This window comes from Rhineura floridana, chromosome 1 (genome assembly GCF_030035675.1).
Source record: "Rhineura floridana isolate rRhiFlo1 chromosome 1, rRhiFlo1.hap2, whole genome shotgun sequence".
NCBI classification, from domain to species: Eukaryota; Metazoa; Chordata; class Lepidosauria; order Squamata; family Rhineuridae; genus Rhineura; species Rhineura floridana.
Genome location: NC_084480.1, coordinates 208443924 through 208471866, shown reverse-complemented (window position 1 = coordinate 208471866; position 27943 = coordinate 208443924). Strand labels below are relative to the sequence as shown.

The 27943-nt window shown below is 41.8% G+C and overlaps 1 protein-coding gene across 7 annotated transcripts in view; it reads right to left on the bottom strand.

Moving 5' to 3' along the window:
• FARS2 (phenylalanyl-tRNA synthetase 2, mitochondrial) overlaps positions 1-27943 on the bottom strand; it is a 378326-nt gene that overhangs the window by 292177 nt on the left and 58206 nt on the right. For all 7 annotated transcript variants that reach the window (XM_061591178.1, XM_061591172.1, XM_061591225.1 and 4 more), the window contains 3 exons: positions 24309-24516; positions 21768-22391; positions 135-294 (listed from right to left, as the gene is read on the bottom strand). In XM_061591178.1, the coding sequence (XP_061447162.1) occupies positions 135-294; positions 21768-22382 (775 nt within the window). In that variant the 5' untranslated portion in view covers positions 22383-22391; positions 24309-24516. The remainder of the gene's footprint in view (positions 1-134; positions 295-21767; positions 22392-24308; positions 24517-27943) is intronic.

Sequence of the window (27943 nt, the reverse complement as noted above, 5' to 3'; positions counted from 1 at the left end):
ATTACCACTGATGTCACTGTTGCTGCATTAGGTTATTTGATTTCTACTGCTAATGGCTGCTGGGAATGTACAGGATTGCAAGTATGCTGGAACCACATTACCAGGACCACAGGACTACTTTATGAGGCACCTACCGTCACCAAAGAGATGAGCCACAAGTTTTGTCAACGCCAGTTTCAAACTGTGTTCCACAAGCTTTACTGCTTCCATGGTGTGCATTTCTTGCTTGTGTGGTGTACGGTGACCTTGTTCAAACAAGCAAAAGCTTTCTCCACCCCTGACATTGTTGAACAGCTGTTCAAAAAAATTAGACAAAATAATCTCAGCATTTATATAGAACTTTCTGAATATTCAAAGTACTTCACATTTTTTTAAATCTCAACCGTCTTTATGAACAGCCCTGTAAAGGTAAAATTGAATAGTTTAGGTTTAGATACTATAAATATTTTAAATGAATTTCAGTTACATTCAATGAACTTTCTTTTTAGAAAACTGGCCAATATGATCCCACTCGGGGAAGTGGAGAGATGAGGCTGACGAACAAGTTTTTCCTGAGACCCCACAGGTGAGTTCCTTCCAAAACTGTGATTTGAACTGGAGGCTTCTGAGCACACAGTTAGTCTTAGCAACTATTCCACCATCTTATTGCAGGAGTTGTGAGCCTTTGTAACCCTTCAGATGTTGCTGGGCTGCAACTCCCATAATTCCTGACCATCAGCCATGCTGGCTACAGCTAATGGGAGTTGGAGTTTAACAAATCTGGAGGGCCACAGTTTCTCTATTGTGTGACCTGTACTGGGGGTTCTTCAAAGCAATGGTCAATTTTGTGGCTAGCTTTTACCGGCTCTGTAGCAGGGATGGGCCTCCAGATGTTGCTGGACTCCAACTCCCATAATTCCTGACCATCAGCCATGCTGGCTAAGACTAATGGGAGTTGGAGTCCAAAGACATCTGAAGGGCCACAAAATGCCTTTCTCAACTGTACTGTATGAACGTACTTTATGCTGAACTTTTATAACCAAAACTACATCCAGAGACAGTATCATTGGCTGGGTAGTTGCTGATTCCAACATCCCAACAAGGGGCCAACCATGGAGAGCCCCCTAGATCTGCTACTCTTCTTTATCCTCATCATTGCCAGTGCTTGTACGCCTGCCTGCCATCTTCTAGTCCAGAAGCAACAGGAGCAGAGAAGAGGCCTCCAGATGTTGTTGGACTAAAACTCCCATCATCCCTGATCCTTGGCTTGGCCTGACGGCAGTTGGAGCCAGACAACATCTGGAAGGGCACAGAAGGCCAACATCTGGAAGATGCAGAGAAAATCCTGAAAATAACTATAGTGTGTTTATAATGAATGCTCTAAATAGTGTGCAAAAATACTATAGAAATTTGTCTCTGTGAGGTAGGTTGGAGAGAGAGAGAGAGAGAGAGAGAGGTGTCCAAGGGAAATTATGAGTTGCATGACTGAGCAGTGATTTTAATCTGGGTATTCCACATTCAAACTCAGTAATTTATCCAGAGCAGATGCCTTTATTTTTTAAAAAAGCAGTCACTATATGTGCTCCTGCAGCCACAGCCTGTTACTCAGCTAGCAGGGTTTTTTCCCCCCAATCTATCCCTTAAAGGACAGAGAATGCTTGTAAGGAAATCCATCACTGTTTAGAAAAACATGGTTGCCAAGGATTACTGGAAGGGACGATGTCAGTACCAAAGTATCCTGCATGTTATCTGGGTGTGCCACTACTTCCTATCCTTTGTTACAATCAGGCAGTATTTCACACTATGTTCTGGGAAACTTGCCACTGAAAAGATCAAAATAGCTGACCCACTATTTGGTCCTTTGTATTTTATTTAAGTATTGTTTCACCTTTTTATATATATTCCATTTATATATTTTTTTAAATGAGGTTGTAATAATATTATCTGTTTTTATCTGGTGATTCAATGATATGTTGGCTGTAATAAAATTTGATTTGATTTACTACAGCTCTTTTCTTGCAATCTCAGGAGAGTGTTGGGTATGATGTAGATAGTGTAGCCACTTACGTATCGCCACAAAAGAGGACAGATTGCATGATATTTGCATGTGTTACATTTATATGTATAGATGCACATTTGGAAATAAGTACTCTAATTTAAATAGAAATGTGATATATTACATCTTACCTGGTGACCACTGTGCCTGCTCACTCTACTGTTCGGGAGCTAAACACTGAAGGGCAACTGCAAGGCCCCTGCTCTTCCTTCTTAAGGCTCTTTATCTTTCAACTAGACTTGGATCGGACAGCCTTTCAAATAGCGGACTGTCCTCTGTAAAGTAGGAACCACCCTCTCATTTCAAGCAAAGCAACAAGGAGACCACTATTACAACCCATAGAGGCAGCCTCTCACAGAAAAATTGCCTAGGTTGCCTTAGACTAGTAATCTTCAACTTTTCCAAAGTTAGGATCCATCTTTAACTGCAATATACTATTCAGGATCCATTTTGTTTTGAAATGAGCTTTCCCCCCCGTGCATTGAACCTGCTGTCCCATTTCCTACATCCATTCTGCACAGCAGTTGAAAGAGCCTATGCATATCATTTATTATTTATTTATTTAAAATTTTATATATCACTTATTCATTTGCATTTGTTGCATACATTATAGCCTAAAATGGTTTTGTATTATAGCATACACGGTTTTGTATGCTTTTGAGCCAAACCTGTTTTACAAAATTCGGAGAAGTACAAACATGGGAGGATAATTCTGTTCTGATCCATATATTAGTCCAGGTCAAGTCAGGTCAGTACATGAGGGCAGCAGCAGGTTTGATTTCCCTCTTACACATGCTTTATGTGCATTCTTCACATAAAGTGTCCTACACCCAAGGCTTCTACTACAAGCTGTCCCCAGTGAGCTTGCTGAATGTCCTTGCTAAATCATCACCCAGAAGGCAGACTGTTAAAACTGATCTCTAAATTCAGGAAATGACACAATTTAGATATCCTGCAACAATATAAGGAATACATTTATACTTCAACCATCAAATGAAAGTTAATAGGTTGGAGAAGCAACATGTGGCATTATATTGATTAGATGGCATATCTATGTTGTATAAGTTAACCAATAAACCTATTTTTTGTTTACGCAAACCTGTGTTCTGATCCAGAGGAATTTTTGCAGGCTTTTTACCTCAGATTTGTGCCAATCATGTAGATAAAAGGTGTCCTACAGTTAACATAAGAACATAAGAACATAAGAAGAGCCTGCTGGATCAGGCCAGTGGCCCATCTAGTCCAGCATCCTGTTCTCACAGTGGCCAACCAGGTGCCTGGGGGAAGCCCGCAAGCAGGACCCGAGTGCAAGAACACTCTCCCCTCCTGAGGCTTCCAGCAACTGGTTTTCAGAAGCATGCTGCCTCTGACTAGGGTGGCACAGCACAGCCATCATGGCTAGTAGCCATTGATAGCCCTGTCCTGCATGACTTTGTCTAATCTTCTTTTAAAGCCATCCAAGCTGGTGGCCATTACTGCATCTTGTGGGAGCAAATTCCATAGTTGAACTATGCGCTGAGTAAAGAAGTACTTCCTTTTGTCTGTCCTGAATCTTCCAACATTCAGCTTCTTTGAATGTCCACGAGTTCTAGTATTATGAGAGAGGGAGAAGAACTTTTCTCTATCCACTTTCTCAATGCCATGCATAATTTTATACACTTCTATCATGTCTCCTCTGACCTGCCTTTTCTCTAAACTAAAAAGCCCCAAATGCTGCAACCTTTCCTCGTAAGGGAGTCGCTCCATCCCCTTGATCATTCTGGTTGCCCTCTTCTGAACCTTTTCCAACTCTATAATATCCTTTTTGAGATGAGGCGACCAGAACTGTACACAGTATTCCAAATGCGGCCGCACCATAGATTTATATAACGGCATTATGATATCGGCTGTTTTATTTTCAATACCTTTCCTAATTATTGCTAGCATGGAATTTGCCTTTTTCACAGCTGCCACACACTGGGTCGACATTTTCATCCTGCTGTCCACTACAGCCCCGAGGTCTCTCTCCTGGTCGGTCACCGCCAGTTCAGACCCCATGAGCATATATGTGAAATTAAGATTTTTTGCTCCAATATGCATAATTTTACACTTGTTTATATTGAATTGCATTTGCCATTTTTCCGCCCATTCACTCAGTTTGGAGAGATCTTTTTGGAGCTCTTCGCAATCCCTTTTTGTTTTAACAACCCTGAACAATTTAGTGTCGTCAGCAAACTTGGCCACTTCACTGCTCACTCCTAATTCTAGGTCATTAATGAACAAGTTGAAAAGTACAGGTCCCAATACCGATCCTTGAGGGACTCCACTTTCTACAGCCCTCCATTGGGAGTTATTTGGGAATGATAAGCAAACAAGTTTAAAAAAACCCGAAAGGAGTTAAGACTGCAGTAAACACAGCATAGACCTTCAATAACGAGTAATAAATACCAACAGCAAATCTCAGTCCTACCACTCTATATACAGTCCAACAGGTGATAGTAACTTAATTACTAATTTATTGTGTGTTTTAGGAATAATCCGAGCTGTAACATTAGTAACTGATCCTAATCTATTTCTAATCCAATTATGCCTGGGGATGCTGAATTAGGAAGGGCCTTCCAAGACATTCACTAGAAGTATGCAAGCTGCTGAATGCAAGAGATAAGAATACGAGCAGCAGGAAAAGTGAAGAAAGGGATTACTGGAAGGGTCATTTAGGAAACATCTAAAAATTTGGTAAATAAAATATAAACTACTTAAATGTTTTTATGGAGCTACTTGGCATCATGGATCTACTACTACTAAATGTAAATGTACTGCCTTGAAGTCGATTCCGACTTATGGTGACCCTATGAATAGGGTTTTCATGAGGCTGAGAGGCAGTGACTGGCCCAAGGTCGCCCAAGTCAAACACCTTAACCACTACACCACAGTGGCTCTCACTACTTTTATCTAACGGAGCGCCTTCAACGCCACCAATTATGCCGCCGACAAGATCAGCCACACAGGGCCTTCTCTCAATCCCGCCGACAAAAACAGCTAGATTGGTGGGAACTAGAGAGAGGGCTTTCTCAGTGGCGGGCCCCACCCTCTGGAACTCCCTCCCACAAGATCTACGGCACGCCTCTTCCCTAAATGTATTCCGTAAAGCCTTAAAGACCTGGCTCTTTCAAGAGGCCTTTGGGATTTCCGGGGAGGGTTAACTTTTATAACTGATATGCCTCCTACCCTGCACTAGTATTGTTATCGCTCCTGTATCGCTGTACTGTTCATATATTGTATTATTGTATTTTACTGTATGGTGTTTTAACCTTTGCATGTATGTCGCCTAGAGTGGCCATCGGCCAGATAGGCGACACATAAATTAAATTTTATTATTATTATTACTACTACTACTACATTATTTATATCTCATCTTTCCTCCAAAGAGCTTTCAAGGTGGCATGAATGATTCTCCCCCTTTATTTTATCCTCACAACAACCCTGTGAGGTAGGCTAGGCTGAGAGACTATGACTGGCCCAAGGTCACCCAGCAAGCTTCATTGCTGAGCGGGGATTTGAATCCTGGTCTCCCAGGTCCTAGTCCAGCACTCTAACCACTATACCACACCAACTCTACTTCTCTTATTTATTATTTATTTGTGAAATTTATATCCCACCCTTCCTCCCTTCTCTTGTTGATGCAGGTGGGGATTTTTTTTGGGGGGGGGAATTTAGCTTACTTGTTTTGAGATGTATCTCTTAATGGGTTTGTATCTCTGGGCCTCCCTTGACTCAGGGCTCTGTTGCAGAGGTGGGAACCCTTTTTCAGCCCAAGGACTGCCAGCCCTTCTAGGCAACCTTCCAGGGGATTATTTGCCAGAGGTAGGTGGGCACAGAGGCAAAAGATGATGGAGCATTGTATATGAATTTGACCTTAGTACAGTAGGCTAATTTCTGCACCCACTTACCCACCCCTCTTTATCCTCCATCCCGCAAAGCAAGAGTCATTATCACAGTTCAATTATATATTCCAGCCAGGCAAAAACACTCATGGAGAATGTGATGCAAGGCTGGTGAGGGATGTAACCTGGGGACAGAGAAACCTGTGCATCAACAAAAACACTTCCTGCCATCACAATCACTCTTTGACACAATAAAACGTGTAAGATTACACCCTGGCCCCTGCACTGTCAGTCAATGAGCAGATACTCAGGTCAGTGTTAATAATGGAGTACCCTACACTGCTTACAGTCAGGATTTTTAGTCTGGGAAGAAAACAACACAAATGATTTTAGACAGCAAGCCACGTCACCTTTCAGTAATCACTGGATCCTTCAGTCCAAAAGCCACCAAATGCAAAAAGCGGAGGTTGTTTATATTATATGAATCCAGCCAACATACTTAGATAATGAAGTTTTCAAAAAAGGGGAAATATACCCAGTTTTAAAAGTGATTAGTCCACGGCTAATATACTGATGGGTATTAATTTCATAATGCCCTACATTTTATTTCATTGATATACAGAACCATTTGTTACATGATTAGGTCTCGTCTACGCCTCTTCACAGAAATGTATATAAAATGTTCAGTTAACAAGCCATATTGAAATTTTTGCAGCAGGGAGCTTAAGAGATGACACTCCTGAGAAAATAAAGGGGGCTCCACTTATATTCTTTCTGTTTGCACACTGACCTCAACCTAAGAGCCCTGGCCTTCCTTCAAAACCAACTCTGAGAGTGAAATGCTGGCAGAACGATGTGGAAGTTGGGAGCAGTGGAGAAGAGCTTCGGTTCAAGTGCAAAAGGGTGGCAAAATCAAAACCTAGAATCCTTAAGAAGGCTAAGAAAGGCTCTTGGAGAACTCTGAGCCAACCATTTTTCTGGCAGGGCTCAAAAGTATTTAATAGCCATGTGACAAGAAGAAATTATGGGTTGTGCTCAACATATAGCTAAGTCTTTTGCTCTGTCAGCCCAAGGGTTTTTCCTTGTGCAACAGAACATTATTCCCCTCTCCTTCCCCCGAATCTATTCGGAGGGTTCCCCGTGCCCTCTGGAGCAGATTTGGGGAAAACATGGGGCACACATGGGGGGAGGAGAGGGGGAAGTCCCATTGCACTAGCAGTAATCCTTGCTCTAGCACTATTATTTACTGGAATACCACCCTTCATCAGGTGATGATCACTGCTTCTATGGCCATCATCAGCAAAGCCAGGGGCATGCCTCGGATTTAAAACCTCCCACTACTTCCTCCCATTGCGCTTCAATTCCCTCCCTCACTTTAAGGCACACAGTAACCACAATTTGTCTTTACATCCAGATTGGGCAAACTATGGCTGCTGCAAACCATTATCTGTCTCCAGACTGGACCCTGAGTTTAACTGGAAATCACAAGCTATAGTTTGCAGCAGCCAAAACTCAGATATCACAGCAAATTATAGTAATCACAAATCAGAAAATGAGTGTGGGAATGGGAGCACAGGAGAAAAAGTGAAAGGAGCCCATGAGCCCAAAGCCTGCTCATGATGGCTAAACTAGAGTTGGCTGTAACATCGAAACAGAGGCTATGTGCTAAGAAAAGCTTCACTTGCTGAATTCATCCTTCTCAAACAACTATGAAACACACAGAAGCCCTGCTTCCCCAAAAAGGTGGCAAACTCACCTAGGTTGAACAAAAGTGTAAGCTTTACTCCAACGTCAACAACTTTCTAGCTGATCAAAGTAGCATGTGTATTTGTTGCTTTGGTAGTTTCTGTCCCCATTCGCATTCACATGTCATGGTAAGCCATATTCTGAAATAAACTATAGTTTACCATAATCACACCTATTTTGCACCTCAATGAAACAAACTATCAAGTAGGCAGCTTAGCATGACTTGCAAACCAGCACTTGTGGTTTGTTTCTTTACAAACAAACCATGAATGAAAACCAAGGTTTGTTCTTGCTTGTAGTTTGTTTGGTTTGCAAGTCATACTAAGCCAGCCACTCTGTGGTTTGTTTCCCAGCTCAGGAAGAGGAGTTGCAAAGCCAACACAATTGAGCAGAATGCACCAGCATGATGCTCATTCACAGTAGACCATAAGGTTTTAGATTTTTTTTCAGATTATGGCTTACTATTGCAAGTAAAATCAAGCCTATATCTGGGCATGAGGAAGAAAGTGCCAAATTCCAACCAATCTCTTGCATCCTTTGCTTCTATCTTTAGCGTCTCCTCGCTAACTTAAAGTGAATCTATTTCCTCCTTCCTTCCGCTCATCATGTATGTACTTACCTCCATCTTTTAACCCCTGCTACTATTTTCTTTGGCAGCTCCTGGATCTAGATTGTGTAATGCCTCTTCCCATGTTACAGTAATGGAAATACCGTGTAGTTCAACAAATAAGCATTCCACTTTCTTCATCTTAAGCATCTTTATTAAGTAAATACCAGTATGCACTTTTGAGACGTCAGAACTGTGTTTTCCTCTGAATAATCAGATGCTAAATACAGTCAGCAATAGGAAGCTGAATTATCAGAAGGATCCTCACACATCCCATTAGATAAGCTTCCCAAAAGATTATACAAAGGTTGGTATCTTCTGAAACATATGTTCAATCTGTCCTCAATATGTATTTCATTGTGGCTAATTGAATCTCACTGCTGAAATATACACTCTTTTGATTTGTATTAGCTCCCTCTGGTGGAGAGAATCCTGTAAATTAAATTTAAAGCAGTATAACCTTTAAATTTTTAAAATTAGACAAGCTTTTCCAGATCAAGTTTTAAAGACACAGCTTGTATTCAATCTCTTCTGGCAGAGTTTGAAGGTCTACACCAGGGTCAGGGATCTGAGGCCCTCCAGATGTTGCTGGACTACAACTGCCATCATACTTGACCATTCATTGGCCACAACCCCTGACCATTGCCCATGGATGCTGGGAGCTAATGGGAGCTGGAGTCCAACAACATTTTGGTGCCAGCTGAAAACCCATTACTTCTTCTATGCTTTTGGTGATTTAGGGGGGTTGAGATATTGTGCCCCTTGGTATTATCATAGGAAGCAGATGAAGTGATTCAGATTTGAGGGTTTTTAAAATTGATTTTATTGTATGTTATTGTATTGTTTTTATTTGAATGTGACCTGGCCTGGATTGCTGATGATGAATGGCAGGATGTAAGTCTTACAAACAAAAAATGACAACGTCTGGAGGCTGCAGGTTCCCCATCCTTGGCCTACATAAATATGAGAAATGTTAACACTGCACATGAGAGGTGCTAAATTCCCGCAGCCATTTATACTCTCCATGCTTGCCAATGCAACTACTTTGAGGGGAAGGTTACTCATTTTAAAGTGAATTGCCCAGAACACCCCTACTTTGTCACATACAACTTCTGTTCCAGTGGCCGCTTCTTTGGCTCCTTTACCAGGGGAGAAAAAAAGAATTCACTAGAGGTTCAGTATGGCCACAGAACTTGCAGTCTGAAGTTCTCTCTCCATTTTCTGTATGTGTTTTTTAAGTTTCTGCCCACCACCACACAATCATTATTACTACGGAAGGAGTTCCCAAACTGTGGTCTACAAACTTCATTCAGGTGATCCATGGCAGGCCTGTGGATTTGTGGTTGAAAATGGATTCCATCACACTGAATATTCATATTGATTTTAACTGCAATTTTATTGCTTCAATACCTTATATTGTATTTTATAGCATTACAATTTCAATTCTATGGAATTACAATTGCTACCACAGGCAGAAAAATAGGATTAAGTGGTCTGCCAAGACCCTCGACAATTTTCAAGTGGTCTGTGAGGAAAACGGTTTGGGAACCACTGTTTTAGGGATAGTAGTAGATGATGTCGTGAGGTGGCAGGGGCAACTGATCTCTGGTTGGCTGCATTGCTGCTGATTATCCTCTACCTCACGCTAAGCAGCACTCATGCAACAACCCGGGGTCAGGTGAGCACCACTGCTCCACCACACAATTGACTACTGCTAGAGGTGACAACCAGCCAAAGCTTTACTCTCCTGGCCAAGATTTGATGCTGCTTGTCAATAGCCAAAACAGAAGGATGTACAGTCAGGGACGGACATGTGCATGTCCAGTAGCAGTCTTAAGTATCTAGAATATGGGATGATTTATTTTAAAAACAAATAATGAACCCCTTCAGAGGGGCACTTTACATATGCTTAGGAGCACTCTGTCTGTAAAAATCTGCTTCCTGTCAGAGAGGAAATGTCACTGCAGAAGTTCAGAGTCAGTGTGCCCAGCTTTGGGAAAAAATGAAACTAATTCATTTCATAGAGAGAAGGCACTCTGAACAATCTCAGAGTTTGCCACCTTCAGGTGTTTGAATATTTGGCACAAAAAGCTGGAGAATTATTTATTACAGGTTCACTACAAAAGAAAAACTTACAGGACTTTATTTTTTACTCCTTTCCACTAACATTCTCCCACTCTTCATCTTCATCTCTCATTTGTAGAAGCCTCATTTTTACAGAGAGTAAAACAGAGGTTACACAAGTTCAGAGAAAAGAACAAAGCCCCATATGATCATAGTTTAGTGCTAAACCCCAAGTACTGGGGAGGAAGCATACTGGCAGCCGGGGGAGGGACAAATTGCACAGGGCTTTGTAATATCCTTCCTGGGTGTAGAATGTACAGCCTACAGTAACTCCACAATTCTATTTCAATGGGGAAATATATGTGCCATAGATTACAGTTTTTCTTGCCCATACAATGAAATAATTCACTAAACAAAATCTAGCATGCTGCCCTTTCCAGAAGGCATTTACTCTGTATAGATGTCTCAGAGAAGCTTTATTTAAGTAGCAGCTCCTAACTCTATTAATCCACTCCCAAACAGACAAAAAAAAAAGAAAGAAAGATAAATTGTCCAGTCATTCCCAAAGAGTAGTGGTGGCTCCACAATGGCAATTCCTAGTCAAGATACTTTCAGGGGTATGTGTGTGAAAAATAATTAATACAGACAACAGCAGTATCCAACATGCAATTTTTTTAAAGGCATGGGGTTGCAGTAAAGGACATAGTATCTAGTCCACATCTGAAATGCTTGCACAAAAGCAAAAGCATTTTGCAAAACACATTTCAGAAACGTATTTACAAAGGAAAGATGCCCTGACACATTTTACCTCTTAGCCCTGGATTCTTTCCAAGTAGAAAGAGGACAAAAACATCCCAGTACAATAAGATAGACAAATTAGTATAATGACTGGTGGGTTCACTGTTTCAATATTTCCTCACTACATAGCCAGGGGCTATTTGAGGCCAGTGGCAACTTTGACTGTTGCCTTCTCTGTCCTTAATGACCACCTGCAACACTGAAACCACCACTAGTCGCACTACTTGGGTCAGGTGTGCCTAAAATTTAAATCAGCCTTCGCCAACCTGGTGCTCTCCGGCTATTTTGGACTAGAACTCCCATCATGTCTGCATGGATCTTTTATACAGTTCCAGGACAAAGAAATTAGCATATCCCAATCAAGGGGCTACCCATAAGCATTACATGGAAGTTACACTGTATTCATTATTTTCTAGCCAATCAAATAATATTATTGAAATGAGCACATATCTCCTTGACTAATGTATACCTGTCCCTTTGACTAATATTTCCAATATACTCCTGTCCCCTTGACTAATTACTTGACCCATGGACTACCAAGCATAACATTCCACCTTTGTTATTGATCTGACAAACCTAACCAGCACATCTATTACTAGTAATACATTTGCTACAGGCCCACTTGTCCCTAAACAATATACTTATTAATCAAAAGTTAATCACACAAAGGCCTGTTTGCTTCATTTCAGGAGTTCAGCTGAACTTCACTTGCCCCTCCGAAGAATGTGAGCACTGAATCTTAAGGGTCTCATAGACCTGTGGTCTGTTGCTTTATTCCTTGTGATTATCTTATAGTTCTTAAACATATACCTTCTAGCTAGTTAATATTGTTTATTTAAGGTATGGGGCTGGGAGCGGAAGAAGTGATGGCGTGAGAGAAGGCTCGTGATAAAGCAATCTAGCTTTGCAAGCACAGACAAATCCAGCTGACAAGAAGCTGCAACAAGTACTGGAGAAATCAACAGAAGCCAGCTATCTGTAGGTGTGGGTTGGAGGGAGTCACAACTGGATGCATGCAAGAATGTGTCTGTACGAGCATGTATCTAAAACAGTGGTCCCCAACCTTTTTAGGCCCATGGGCACATTTGGATTTTTGAATGAGTACAGTGGGCACTACCCCCTCTGGTCTCTCCTCTTCTCCCTTTCCCTGTTCGTTCTCAACCCTAAGACAGAAAGAGAGAATGAATGGACACACAGTTCAGAGGGGGTTTACCATTGCCTCCCTCTGAGGCTGAGAGGCAGTGACTGGCCCAAGGTCACCCAGTGAGCTTCATGGCTATGTGGGGATTCGAACCCTGGTCTCCCAGGTCGTAGTCCAACATCTTAACCACTATTATATGAGGTGTATGTATTTTTACATCTCCAGTGTGTGCGTGTATATGGAGTCTTTCCAACATCCCTGTGAGGTAGGGTTGCAGACTGGAAACCAAGGCAGCTCACAATAATAAATCCCTTTAAAATCCAATAACCATAAAAACAAGTATAAATGGTTGCAAAACAGCTTAAAGTGGCATGATTCTGAATTTTGGGTTGGGTGAATGAAGTTCCTTATAACTTGAGGTAGCCGTTCTCCCCACTGAACACATTGCTTCTGAGTAAACAAATGTAGGGTTGCACTATACATATTTTTACAGGCTGTGTAAATAATAAACATCTTTGACAGTCATGCTTATATAAATATCTCTTCATACTATGTCCCGATAAGTATCTGATTTCACTATAGTTGGACATTACTTTTTACAACTAATAATGCACAACTATGGTTGTACATTATTATTTCCTCTACATTTTAAGTGTGCCCATCTTCCTTGGGGTGGTCATGGTTCCCCTCTGTTGTTTTCATCCTGAGGGACAGATTAGGCTGAGAGATGGTGAGTAGCCCATGGTCACCCAGTAACCTTTATAGCTCATTTCCATTTAAAAAAAATGAATTCAAGCAATTTACATGCAGGCAAAGTTTATTAAGTAGATCCACACAATACATTTAAAGCACATCCAACTTGCATTTAAAGCACATGACTTCCCCTAAAGAATCCTGGGAAGTGTAGTTTCCCCCTCATAGTTATAGCTCCCACCACCTTTAACAAACTACAGTTCCCATGATTTTGTGGTGGGATTCATGTGCTTCAAATATGTGTTGGATGTGCTTTAAATGAATTGTGTGGATCTGCACTAGGTATCCTGTGCATTCATTAGTGAATTGAAAAGAACAATTCTAAAAGGTATTTTTTTAAACAGGGGAAGGGTTGTAGCTCAGTGGTAGGGCATATGCTTTGCATGCAAAGGTCCAAAATTCAATCTCTGGAAAAGACTACTGCCTGGAATCCTAGAAAGCCAATGCCATCAGTACTTAGCTAGATGACAGCAAATGGCCTGAGTAGGTATAAGGCAGATTTCTTTGTTCCTAAAAATGGAAAGAGACGCAAGGGCCACAGTGACTCTAAAAATTTATTTATATACAGTAGGGCCCCGCTTGTCGGCGCCCCGCTTTTCAGGGTTCCGCTAATATGGCGGCACCAGTGGGGCAATCAGCTGGAGCACAGGAAGCTCCAGTCACCGCACTCCAGCTGACAGTGATCAGCTGGAATGTGCAAGCTCCCCGTGTGATCACACTACAGCTGACCGCATGCTACAGCTGATCAGCTGTACCGCGTGATCAGCTGTAGGGCGGAGAGCTCTCACACTACAGTTGATCCCTGTCAGCTGGAGCACGGCTGCTGGAGTTTCCCGTGCTACAGCAGATCATGCACTCCAGCTGATCCCTGTCAGCTGGAGTGTGGTGGCTGGAGCTCCCCATGCTGATTGCTGTCAGCTGGAGCGTGGCGGCTGGAGCTTCCCGCTCTCCAGCTGATCAGCTGGAGCATGTGATCAGCTGGAACACAGAGAACTCATGCGCTAAAGCTGATCACTGTCAGCTGGAGCTCCCTGCACTACAGCTGATTGCACGAGCTCCCACACTACAGCTGAGTAGGGCCCCACTTTCTGGTGGTTTTTGCTTTTTGGCAGGGGCCTGGAACGGAACCTGCCATATGAGTGGGGCCCTACTGTATTTTAATTACAACATTTATATACCACTTTATTTGAAACAAATCTCAAAACAGTTTGCAGAAAAAATTAAAACAGTAAAATTATTGGCATAAATAGTTAAAGACAGGTATTTAAACATATTTAAAATAATAAAACCAACAAGAAGTTAAAAATATATAAAAACATAATAGCTTCTACATGCCTGGATAGGCTTGCCTAAACAAAATTGTTTTAGCAGGTGCTGAAAAGAGTACAGTGAAGGGACCTGCTAATGTCAATAGGCAGGGAATTCCAAACCGTAGGTGCTGTCACACCAAAGGACTGATTTCTTACAAGAGGAGAACAAATATATGAGGCACCTGTAACATGGAAAGCACACCTTGAACTTGGCCTGGTAGCAAATCAGCAACCAGTACAGATTTCAGAGCAGAGGTATTATGTGCTGATAGGGTCTCACTCATGTTAGCAATTGTGTGGCAGCATTCTGCACTAACTGCAACCCCTGGGTCAGGTTGTGCTGCATGGGGATTTCTGTGACCTTGGCTAACTGGCTGCCAGGATTTTTTTAGTTATTGTTTTTGTTTAGGAATCCTGTCTGGTTGAGTTTTCTGCCTTACTCATAGGAATCTTGTTCTGGTTGGTATTTTTGTGGTTGTGGTTTCTTTTTCTATTTGTATTTCATTTCCCTTTATCCTCACTCCCTTTCATCAATAGAAGCAACAACAGTGGTTCCATGCGCTCTGCTCAGCCACCTTAAACCCACTGATGATGCACCTTGTTGTTTGCATGACCATTTGTTTCTTGCCCAATAGTAGTAAAAGAGAATGCACATACTGGGCAGCATGGCTGCAATTCTTGTTGTTCCCAAGCTGCTGCCTGTGAATGTAGACCAAACCATGTGCGTTTTCTCTCGGTCAATTATTATTCACTGGAATTGGGTTGGCTGTGAGTTTATAGCAGCCCACAGGGTAGACACAAAAGGGTAGAGAATCTTCTTACTCTTACTTATTTCTCAGACCTCTTTCTGAAGTGAAGGGTCAAATCTGTAAAGAAATTTGGAACAGCCATGTTAAAAGGTAGGGGCAGGGCATTCCAGGCAGGAGGTTGGTAACCCTGCTTGGATAGGGATATCTCTGCAGAGGATCCCTGGTCAAGCTTTACCAACAACACAATCCAAACCATATCTACTGAGAAGTCCTATTGAGTTCTATGGGGTTTAGTCCCTTAGTAAGTGTGGTTAGAATTGCAGCCTTCGGGGGCATCCATCTTTACTCTTGAGTGCTCCCATCTAACATCTCCACAACACTAGGCTCTTTTCTTCCTTCTATGGCGTTCTGGTGACTGGCCTGAGGGCACTTAAACCCCTTTTGCTTGAAGCAAGTTGGCTTGATTAAATGTTCCCTACCCAGGCTCCATCTTTTAGCTAAGATATCTACCTTAATTTCCAATCAGAGAAATGTTTTTGTTTGAATTGTAAGCGCCAAGCAAATGTGGTTGATGCTTAATGTTATCATGCTCAATGCCATCACTTGGACCCGCCCCCATGGCATCACTCGGACCCACCCCCATGGCATCACTCAGACATGCCCCTATGACATCACTAGGGCCCGCCCCCCAAATCTCAGGGTTTGGGATACTTCTGATCTGGCAACCCTAGATGTCACATCCATTGCGGTGCTTACACATGGGTATATCCACAAGCCAGAGTCTTCTAAGTTTAGCATCCTGCTTCGCAACAAAAGAGGAAGAACCTTCTCTGGAAAAGGTATATACCTCCTCTCTCTGATCTCAAGCTGGGAAGCCAGGTATGCCATGCAGAGTGAAGAGCCCTACCTGATCTAACAATTGGACTGGTTAACCTTGTTGATCAATTATGGGAGAGAGGAATGGCATGGCATGGGCCAAAATGCCCTGCTGTGGAATTTGTATACACTGTAATGCATTTGAAGTTCTAAGTTAGCGTTGTAGATGTGGCCCTAGTGAACAGATGTCACATGAAGTTCCAAGCTCCAAAGAGCCCTGTGTATGCACCAAAGCACTTCTGTGCAGGCAGGCATCAGGGCAGCTTAATTTTCTGTTTAACTGCAGTTCCCCAAAACTAAGGGGTTTTGTTCCTGACTGTAATGTGTAGCTTTCAGTAGGCACAGGAGCTGCAGAATGAAGAACATAGGGGCTGCAGGCCATACAGTCATTCCGTTTCCAACAGGGCACACTGAATGCTTTTGGGAAACCAACAACAGAGCATGAAGGGAACAGTCCTGCTTCAGAAGGGACAGATTCCAGTAGTACCACAATAGGTATTCAGAAATTTGGCAGAAGTCCTTTGGCGGGAATTTTTTGTTTTGTCTCATGGTCCCTTAATACGTTCTCATCTCCCTATGTATAATAGATATAGAGTGCCCCAAACAGCCAGAAAGCTTGCGGTACAAATGCACTTTGAGGAAATCCTCAAACATTCCACTTTTTGAAACATGTGGAGATATTTATAAAGGCTTTTAAAATATATTTTACTCTCACAATGAAGTTTGTACCAAGTTAAATATATACTCATTCACAACTCACAAAGAAAGCAATATAGTGTTATGCAAGGAAAGCAATATAGAACCCTCCCCAAAAACGTATTTTGTCTGGCTAAGTGCTTAACAAAACTGCTGCAGAATACGTCAGGCATTAACATTCAGCAACATCTCAGTCACTCTCTCGACAAATATCTCCCAATTAAATTTTGTAACAAAACAAAATGACAGACGTTACAGACACTTTCTGGAAATAAACTATGAGGATTGTGTAGTCCTGTGGTGCCCATTTCATACTGGTGCGCTGCATCAAGCCAAAAGCAAAAATGCATGTTCTAGTCTGTCAAAACAAAGTAAAAATATAACTTTATTGTCCTGCAAAAAACTAACCACAGCATAAGCAATGCTGAAGAACACAAATACTCTATGGAAGGCTCAGCAGCTCATCACAGCAGCCAGTCCAAGCGTATCTCTAACACTTCCCACGCTCTACAATGCTGATAAAGTTCTCTCTCATCTAGTGTTTGCTCCTAGTATAATTAATACAGAGGTGAAATGTGGCTCTTATCTTTTTTCTTCTTTTCATTTTTAAGTCAATAGCTTGGTCTAAATGGCAAGGAAATTAGCACGCCCAGAAAGTGAAGAAACACTTATACTCTCTGCATTACTCAGGAGCCCTTAAAAACACCTCAGCTTGGATTCCAGTGCCAAGATCCAAAAAGCTACTTGAAACCAGCAGATGGCTTGACCACGCCCCACGTAAGATTGTTTATTTCCCCACCGTGCTTCAGAAAGTTGTCTCTCTTTGCACAAAAGAAAGTTTTGCTGTGGGGCACTGGGGGGTATTGCTGTTTCTCTCAATCATATGAAACTAGCTATGTGGTCCTTTGAATCCCAGCGTAGATTTAGAATAATTGTATCAAGCATCCCATGTGTTTTGAGACTTTCTAATTATTAACTTACTATAGAAGTCAGTTTAAGTTGAATGGCTGCAGTCTTTAAAGGATGTGAGCAGAAATCTACATGGGGGGGCTCTAGCACAAGTCTGATCCAGCCCTCCCCCTTACCCTGAGAAGAGTCCATACATTCGCGCTGTCATACAATAGAATCTAATCCACTGAGAACAGAGAAGGGAGAAAACTGAGCTCAAGAAAACCTCATTTTTTTTGTATTCACACCTTCATTCAGCTGCTTCTAGAACATTATGAAAACTGATAGAAAATGCTCCGATTGCCTTCCTTATGTACACAAGTGATAATTAAGATTGGGCTAAGTGATGCCTAAGCATGGCAGAGACTTTGTAAAAAATCAACCACTACAGAAGAACTGAAGGACGGCTCTAGGATAGCCAGTTATGCATTGCTTAAAAAGAAGAGTTGCATCACCAGAAAAAGATGACAAAGGAGAACACCAATTTGCATATGATAATTCATATGTATAGGCACAAATTAAGAAATAATTAGTATGATTTGCATGGAAATACCATACATCTCACCATAGCGAGGAAGAGTGTGCCTGCTCAGTCTGCCGACCAAGGAGTGTCAGCCGTAGATGGGCAACTTCAAGGCTCCTGCTCTCTCACTTTATGGTTCCTTATCTTTAAACTGACTTGGACTGGAGAACCCTCAAATATAGGACACCTTCAACTAGAGGATTGTTCTCTGATAATCCCTCAAAATAGAGGACTGTCCTCTATAAATTGGGACACAAGGCCACCCTAGCAAATGTGGATAAAACATGTTAAGAATGTTGTCTAATCATGTGGCAATGCAAACACCTCTATGAGTACACCTTTTTTCATGACACAGGTTTTTTAAATCGTTCTTATAATGGACAAGCAGCATGCAAACGTTAATTCTGATTTCAATCCCTGCTTTTGAGCCTAACATATCATACTGATTTAACAAAGATTTGTATTCATCTTTGGGAAAGCTTCGGGAATAAGAAATATAAACTAACACATATTTCCATATGATGCCTTATGTTTTTAGTCATTAAACATGTCACTATATTTTTACACTGAAAGATCCTTATATATAATTTTTGAGTGTATCTCCCACAATTCTTCAGATTGCACTTCAGATTTGAAACTCTGCTGAGACTGATCCAGAGTGGTTAAAAATATAAGGATTTATTTTATATAGTACAGAGATCCCATAAAATGAGAGAAGAAAGTCATGCTTTATTGTATTTTGCTATTTATGTCACCTTGAGTACTTTTAACCTTCTTCCTTGATATGGGATAGGCATTTTAGGAGACATATGCCCTTTTCAAAATGAGAATAACTAATATTCTGAGCTGTACAAGCCCAAACATTGCTTTTTAGTGATAAATAAAGACATAGTTTGTTGCCATTCTGTTTCAACAGGTACCTGTCTTTTCCTCCCTTCATGGCTAATAGCAGTTTCAGGGTGGAAATGTAAATTAAGGAAACACTGTAGTGAAAAGCATTAAGTCATCCTACCTGAATAACACAGCCCAAATCCAACCCCTCTTTCCCCTTATGTTTTTATGTCTTTTTTTTAAAAAATTGGGAGCTCCAGTCATGGATATCCCACATCCCATGTTGCAAGGGACATCTGAAAGGGGTTACTGGACCTGCGTTCTGTTGAGACGTGCCTATTACAGCACAGACATCACAACATTTTCTGAGCCTTTAGGACATTTAATACCTTGTATATAGCATAGCGGGGAGGACAGCCTGGCTGGGAGTCCAGAGTCTGTGAGTTCAAATCCCCACTCGTGTCTCCTGGGTGTCAAGGGCCAGCTAAAAATCACCCCCACAGTGAGTGGCTTGGGTTACGTGCCCTGTCACCTGTGCAGCCATGGCAAGCTGAGCCCAGGAGCCCAGTTGCCCCCCAGCTGGCAAATGCAGACAAGGAAGGGGCTGGCTTGTGCAGCTGTGGCAAGCTGAGCAGGCCCTGGCCAGCTGGGGACGACTAGCCTCAGAGGGAGGCAATGGTAAACCCCCTCTGAATACTGCTTACCGTGAAAACCCTATTCATAGGGTAGCCGTAAGCTGGGATTGACTTGAAGGCAGTCCGTTTCCATTTTTTTTACCAACCAATTTAGTGCCACAGCAACCTTTCCCTCCTGAACTAGATTCTTGGCTTTAGTTACAGAGACATGTTTTTTGAACTTGTGAGGATTTTTACATTACATTATATTATATTTATATTATATTATATTTGCTGCCCTGGCAGAAAGGGCAGGATATAAATCTAATAAATAAATAAATAAATAAATTATTACTTTTTCCTCACTTTCCATACTACTTTATGGTTACAGCAGATTTTTTTTCTGTTCTTACTGCAATAATATTCTATAGCCATCTTCTCCAGGCTGTAGCCCTCCAAACGTTTTAGATCATAATTCCCATCATTCCTGACCATTGGCCATGCTGCTGGGAGTGATGGGAGTTGGCAGTCCAAAATACCTGGAAGGCACCAGGTATGGGGAGGCTGCTCTATAAGCCCAAAGGCTGTCAAACTATGGTCCACAACCTTCATTCAGGTGGTCTGCAGAAATTTTGGAAACAATAAAGAATATTCATACTTGGTCCTGCAGTTGATTTATTTGTTTTTCTAATGACAGAAATCAAGGCCATTTTGACTAGGGCTGGACTACTGAACAGGCTAATAAGGCCTAGTCTTGGCCCCATGTTTTTTCATAATGCAGCACTGATGTAGTCTTCAAGTTCTTGCCTAAAAGTTAACCAGTGAAAGGTAACTGCTGAATTGTGACCTGAGGCTAAAGATGACAAACACGCCTGACTTCACAGAAATTTACTCACAACAATAGGCACATCCATTGCATTTGAAAGACAAGACTACAGTAATTAAATTTAAAAAACATGCTTTGATTTGTAGAACAAACAAACAAACAAAAATGTTTGGGAACTTTTGGCCCTCCAGATGTTGCTGAATTACAACTCCCATCATCCCTGGTCACTGGTCATGCTAGTTACGGCTGATGGAAGTTGTGGTTCATCAACATGTGGAAGCTCAAAGGTTTCCCACCCCTGGTTTAAGCAGTCTACCAAGACCCCCAGCAATTTTCAAATGCTCCATGGGAAAATAGCTGTGAGAGCCACTTGTTCTATATTGTTTAACATTTTTGTGATGTAAAGAATTTTTATCTCAACATCAGTGTGTGTGAACTTTTTTTTTAGGAGAGAAGGGATTTTCTTCTGATTTACTGAAATGTACTTGAAAATAACGAGTACAAGGGGCTGCCCTTGAAAACGGTCTATCAACTGCAGCTAGTGAAGAATGTTCCTTCTAGATTGGTAAGTGAAGCAACCCAATGGGACTGTGCATGACCCATCTTGAAAGTTCTGCACTGGCTGCCAGTGAGCTACCAAGCCCAATTGAAGGTATTAGAACAAAGGCCTAAATGGCTTGGAACGTAACTAGGGCTGCAAGCCAATATATATCTACTCAGAAGTAAGCTTCGTTGGGTTCAATGGGGCTTACTCCCAGGTAAGTGTGTATTGGATTGCAGCATAAAGAAGTAACTCCCCCAATTCTTTTTGATTGACAAGGGAAGCCCTGTTGGTGGTGCTGCCTCTGGCTGCTCTTCGGTTGGCACAGACCTGTGACAGGGTCTTCTCAGTGGAGGTTCCCCATTTGTGGAATGTCCACGCTGGTGAGGTACATCTGTCTCCCTCGTTATTGATTTTCAGGAGAAAATTTAAAAACTTTCCTGTTTACCCAAGTATTTGATGTCTTACCGGCCATGGCAACCTTGAAATTAGCAACTGTGTGGTATATAATTGCCTTTAAATATTTTAAGATGTTCTAAATGTTTTACATGGTTTCTAATTGTTTTAAATATGTTTTTATTTTAAATTATATTCTTTTAACATTTTTTATGTTTGCCATCCTGGATTAATTTGGAGAGAAGGGCAAGATAAGTACTATCAATCCTCCTGAAACTCTGAAGGGCACCATGTTAGGGATAGCTAACACAGTGCCCTTTAGATGTTGTTGAACTACAACTCCCATCATCCCTGATCATTTGCCATGATGGGTGGAGCTGATGGAAACTGGAATCCAACAACACCTGGAGGACACCATGTTGGCCATTTCTGCTCTAGAGCATTTCTTACCTCGTGGTTGGAGAAGAGTCGGACTCCTTCTATCTGGTGGAAGGCCGGATAGTGGGTGCTATCAATCTGATCACGACGGTAAACATCTCCCACAACCAGAAAGGCATCAAGCCCTGAGTGCATCAAATCCCACTGGTGGGCAGATGTGTGCGCTCTTAGCATGTGAGTACGATTCAGATAGTAGTTATCCCCTTTCTTCCTGCTGGGGTGGTCTTGTGGAATGAGCAGTCTGTCAAAATTCTGTTCAACTGTGACCACTGGAGGCAAATCATCATACACTGAGAACAGTGGGTTCCCAAAGCGCCCTATATATTGCTTGTAGAAATGATCTTTCACACGCTCTTTAATCAGCCACAAAGGGTGATGCCATTGGTTGTGCAGCTTTTCGCCTACCTTGGAAAGAATCTTCTTTGTGACATTGCTGTAGTCATCTGGGAGATATGATTTGCCAAGAACTTCAATTGTGTTTGCAGTGGAGGTGCTGGCAGCACAACCTGAGTTTATACTTCTGCACCATGCATGGCTAAAACTGGCAGGTCTTCTTCCCAGAAGTCCCCATGGTGAAACCATTTTACCGTAGTGGACTATTCGTATTAACTTTCTGTGTGCAGTCATCAGAGCGTCCTTTATGTGTTGGGGGGGCAGATGGAGAATGAAATACAAAAATGATTTCCTACTGTAGTGTAGAAAAAAATCTTTTTCATCAAATGTATAATTTTTAGTCCACTCAACCACAAAGAAAAGCTTATAAGACAATTCCACAATCGTTCTATACCATAATAAAATTATTAATGATTTAGGAATGTGACAAAGTCTAGCACTGACATAGGGATGGAGTGGGGAAACCTGGGGGCCTCAGCCTAATTTCTTGCAGCCCACAGAGATGGAGTGGTACAGAGGTATTGCTATGGTTTGTGTTGCCCATGTTTTAACTTTGGACCATGACCAGACCTTGCTTTTCGAATTGGCACCTGTGCTTTTAAACTTGTTTGTAAACTATCTCGAGTTAGGGGAGAGCAGTGATGTGGCCAAGTTTGCTGATGATATTAAATTGTCTGGGGCAAAAAATCTTAATATCACATATACGCACGTAGGGTTTGAACTGGCTATGACTGATCAGGAATGAGGCCTTCGGGTCATAGTGGACAGTTTAATGAAGATGTATACGCAGTGTGTGGCAGCTGCGAAAAGGCAAATTCCATGCTTGGGATCATTAGGAAAGGAATTGAAAATAAAACCACCAATATCATAATGCCGTTAAATAAATCTATGGTGCAGCCACATTTGGAATATAGTTCTGGTCACCTCACCTCAAAAAATGTATTATAAAGTTGGAAATGGTTCAGAAAAAGGCAACAGAAATTATCAAGGGGATGGAGCGACTCCCCATGAGATAAAGTTGCAGCTTTGGGGGCTTTTTAGTTTAGGGAAAAAGTGAGTAAGAGGTGAGTGACATGACAAAAGTATATAAAATTATCCATGGCATGGAGACAGTGGATAGAGAAAAGTTTTTTCTCCACCTCTCGTAACACAAGAACTTGTGGACATTCAGTGAAGCTAAATGTTGGAAGATTCAGGACAGACAAGAGAAAGTACTTCTATGGAGCACATAATTAAACTATGGAATCCACTCCCACAAGAGACAGTGATGGCCACCAACTTAAATGGCTTTAAAAGAGGATTAGACAAATACATAGAGGATAAGCCTATCTATGGCTACTAGCCATGATGGCTATGCTCTTCCTCCACATTTGGAAGCTGCATGCTTCTGAATACCAGGTGCTGGAAACTGCAGGAGGGGAGAGTGCTCTTGTGCTCAGGTTCTGCTTGAGGGCTTCCCATATGCATCTGGATGACCACTGTGAGAACAGGATGCTGGACTAGATGGGCCATTGGGTTGATCCACCAGGCTCTTCTTATGGCTCAAACAAGTCAGGGCTCCCCAGTTTTGCTGATCCCCACCACCCACTGCACCCTTCAGTAAATGGGTTCTGAAGGTTGGGGACCCTCCAGAACAATCTGGGATGTGGCACAGGGATGTGCAGCATGTAAAATGAAGAGTGGCTAAAATCTGGTCCTGCCTTGTATAAGTGGAAGTGTTTTCCATTTGTATAATGGCACCTTTGAATCACAAGACCAATGAGGCCAATTAAGAATGGTAAGCTTAAAACTGCTGCATGCAAAATATTTTACTTGACACCCATATCTCATGCATAGCAGAAACCTTGTGTGCTTGAAAATGTTTGCCACTCACCTAACAATCAGGCCTTATTTCCTTTAATAAAATAATGTGGGAGGTTCAGGGTTCTTGTAAACTGGATTAACAGCTGGATAATGCACATGAAGTGCCTTAAACCCTTGAAAATGCTATAGAAATGTTAAGTTGTTGTTGTTATTAAGTAGGTAGGTTGGGAAAGAGTCTTGCCAAGACTTTGGGGAGCAGCAGCTATCAGACATAGTAAACATCACTGCTCCAAATGGATCACAAAATATGTTCCTTTCTTACTTCCCAATTAAAGCAAATCCAAGCACAACACCTACCTGGATAGACAGCACCACTTTGAAACATCAGAAAATGGGTGCCTCTCAAACTGTGTTGATAAACAAGAAATGCCCAATAGATGTCATCTGATTGCATTCCAGATATAGCTTTTGAAACTGCAGCCAATACTTCTCAAACACTGGCAGCAGTTCAGGGATGATTTATGCAGATTCTTCTATCTTTCAGCAAGAGATTGCCAGCCAATTACTATGGGAAGGAGAAAAAAAGAACATGACTGTTGACTAACAATGAACGCAATAAAAAATGTAATTTCTTCGCGAAGCTTTCCATTATGGCTGCTTGGGATGTGAAGCTGCGACAAAAACCAATTCATCCTATTTGTACCTCTCTGCTGCCAACTCAACCCAACTGCATACTGAACAAAATGCATCAAACTCACACTCTGTCCCCCGCACCCCTGACACAGAACTCAGGCTACTTCTGCTGGCCAGGTGTTTGATGGTAGATGGAGAACAGTCCAGGCACTCACCTGCCCATGTTGGAGAAGGCAAATGCTAAAACCAATTCCTGTTTGTGTTGCTAGGAGATTATAAGTGGCAGCAGCAGAAAGCTATCTGGCTCCACATATTCCCTCGTGAAAAGGGTAACATGTGAAGCAGGCTTCAAATACTGCAAATGTACAGATTTAGATAGGGCCGGTGTCATGGTGGAGAATCCAGAGCCAGTCCCAGAGGGAGGCAATCGCCTTATGTAGCTGTTCCACCTGTACTTGTCATTTCCCTCTGTTGCCACACAGCTTGTACTGCCCCCCCCAAACAAAAAATCCCTGGCCTGCTACCTCAGGCGTAATGAAGAATGCTATCCCATCACCAGTGTTCAAGGAAGATGAAGCTGCAAGTCCGCCATCTTGCCCCTGACCTCAGGCAGCAAAATCTCCACCATCTTAAGACAGCCCTGAAGGCATTGTTGGGTACCTGCTGAGACCCACATCCCTGTGGGGAAGGGGGGCTGTTACTGTCTGGAGCCTCCTGGTCAAAGTCAGATGTATTGTCTGGGGTTTGCATTGAGATTTTTTTTCTCAATTAACTAGAAGTACTATCAAAAGTGATGAGCATCTCCCAAATTCCTATGTTTCATTAGCACTCTTTCTTGGAAATCATTGCTGATGGGGTCCAGATGGACTATTAAACATACCAATTTTGTAAACTGACAGTTTGAACCCAAATCCCTTAAAGCCATTCATTTCTCCCTTCTGTCCAAAAATACTCAACAGACCGAAAAAAATAACAGCTGAAATACTGTAGAAAATAGGAGGAAAGCAGGGCTGCCTTTTTGCAACCTGACAAACTTCTGGTATACAAGGGGAGAAGTTCTACCAGTGTAACATATGTCAAAAACAAAATAATAAACATATGTTAAAATTACCAAAATTGGGCATTTACCAAGCTGTTTAGCAACTTAACGAAGAACTCTTTTTCAGCATGGAAATGTGTGTAAGAATAAGGCTGTAAATATTACAGTTGATGATATACTTTGACTGCCTAAATCCTCTCTGTTTAAAAGGAGACATAAGTTAGGAGAAGATAGATAGCATACAATTCACAGGCTGCAGGTAGCTCTCAGAGAACTCAGAACATTTTTTTTAAAGGTTGTTCTTAAGAAAGCGCTAATAAAAATATAAAAAGGAGGGAGATACTAAAGTACAGTAGCAATTTAGCACTGAGTTATTTCTAGGAAGAGCAGACTAGTTCAAAGATGCCAACCGTCTGCTTCAGTTTTCCAAGACTGTCTCTTCCCACCTTCCGTTTGCCTTACAGCAAAGAAACATAGGGTAGCTAAATTAAGCATGAAGTGAGGTACACAAAAAACTGGTACACCTGAGAGTAGAACCAGGGGTGTAGTGACAGGGGGGGAAATGAGGGCATTGCCCCTCAAATCATAATTCTGCCCCCCCAAATGAAATTGTCCTTCAGTCCCAAAATTTCTAGCATTGCACTAACATAAAACTTCAGTTATGCTTTTAAAAGTACAGTTTACATTTCCAAAGGGAGGGACAAGGCAAAGTTACCAAGAGAACGTGAACACACCAAATATGAGTTAAACAATGTGAATGAAGTGAACACAAATCTTGATGGACGGGGGAGGAAGTTGATAAACCTAAGGGTTTGCACTTGGAGGAAGGAAAGGTGGGAGGGACAGTACTGTTACGTACTGCAGAACATCTTCCCTTCCCCTATCGTGCTCAAGCAGCCTCTGGAGGTGGTGAGTGCTATTAGTGTGGGTGGGTGTACCTAGGCTTTTGGACCTAGACTGTGCAGCAGCGTAGCCTGGTCCAGGGTGGGACCTGAGAAGAAGCGGAGAGGTGAGTGAGCTGGCTCTCCAAGGCCCAGGAAGCCTAATAAGACCTTACTAATTTAGCTCAAGCAACGGGGTGCTGGAATATTTTTGTGTGCGTGCGTGTCTGTCTGTCTGGGGGGCATTTCTTCCCTTGTTTGTTAAAAAAAGTTTTAAAATATATCCTTTCTACCTGATTCCATTTAAAAATGCTTTTGAAGAGTATAACACGGCTAGAGCCTTAGTTGCAACCGTTTTAGACCTCTACTTAATAGGGTTGCAAGGTCTCCGGTGTTTGCCTGGAGACTCTGCATTTTTGGGGTCCTCTTTGGGTCTCAGGTGAGTCACCCCAATCTCCAGACTCTTTGCTTTCATTTTAAAAAAAAGTTCCTAGGTGGTCTGGTTCAAGACATATACACCAAATCATCACACACACACCCCGTAATTTGAAATGAGCTCATAGCTGGCTGCTCTAATCCCGCCCTTTCAGGTTTGTATCCAACAAATAAAGTCAGGGTTGTGATAGACAAGGGATCTGTTGACTGCCAGGCAATAACTAGTACCCATAACAAGGCTAGAAAACTGTTGGGTTTTTTCCTGCTTGTCTGAAAATCTCATAAATTGACAGCAAAAGCCTCTTTCTCTATTGTGTGCAGGAGAACCAAATGCCACTACAATGTGTTATGCTTTTCTAATTATGAGGAGTCAAAACAAGTTTAAATTTTCCTGGGCTGTTGAAGAGGGCAGTTCATTTGTCTAATTCATAGCCTGTTTTGAAAACCTTGCTTTTCTAGGAGTAAAGCTGCACTGCTAATCCCACACACTGGGAGTAAACCCTACTGAATAGGACTTCCTTTTGAGTAGACATGGTTAGGATTCTGCTGTAAATTAATGGGACTTTTGAGTGAACATAACAAAGGATTGTGTTTGTGTTGTAAATCTTTCTCTCCCTCTCCAATCCTATTTTTAAAGCAGGACTTATTAATTTTACTATTACTATTTTAAGGCAGGGCTTACTTAGGTGTCACTGCTTTTATTATGTAGGAAACTAATACTGATTTTTTAAACAAAAAATGTTCTGCAATGACCAACTGGTTTTGACCATAAGCTATTATATGGGGTATATATGTATTTTACATCTCTAGTGTGTGTGTATGGAGTCTTTCCAACATCCCTGTGAGGTAGGGTTGTGGAATGGAAACCGAGGCAACTCACAAGAAGAAATTAATCCCTTTAAAATCCAATAACCATAAAACAAGTATAAAACAGTTGCAAAACAGCATAAAGTGACATGATTCTGAATTTTGGGTTGGGTGAATGAAGTTCCTTATCACTTGAG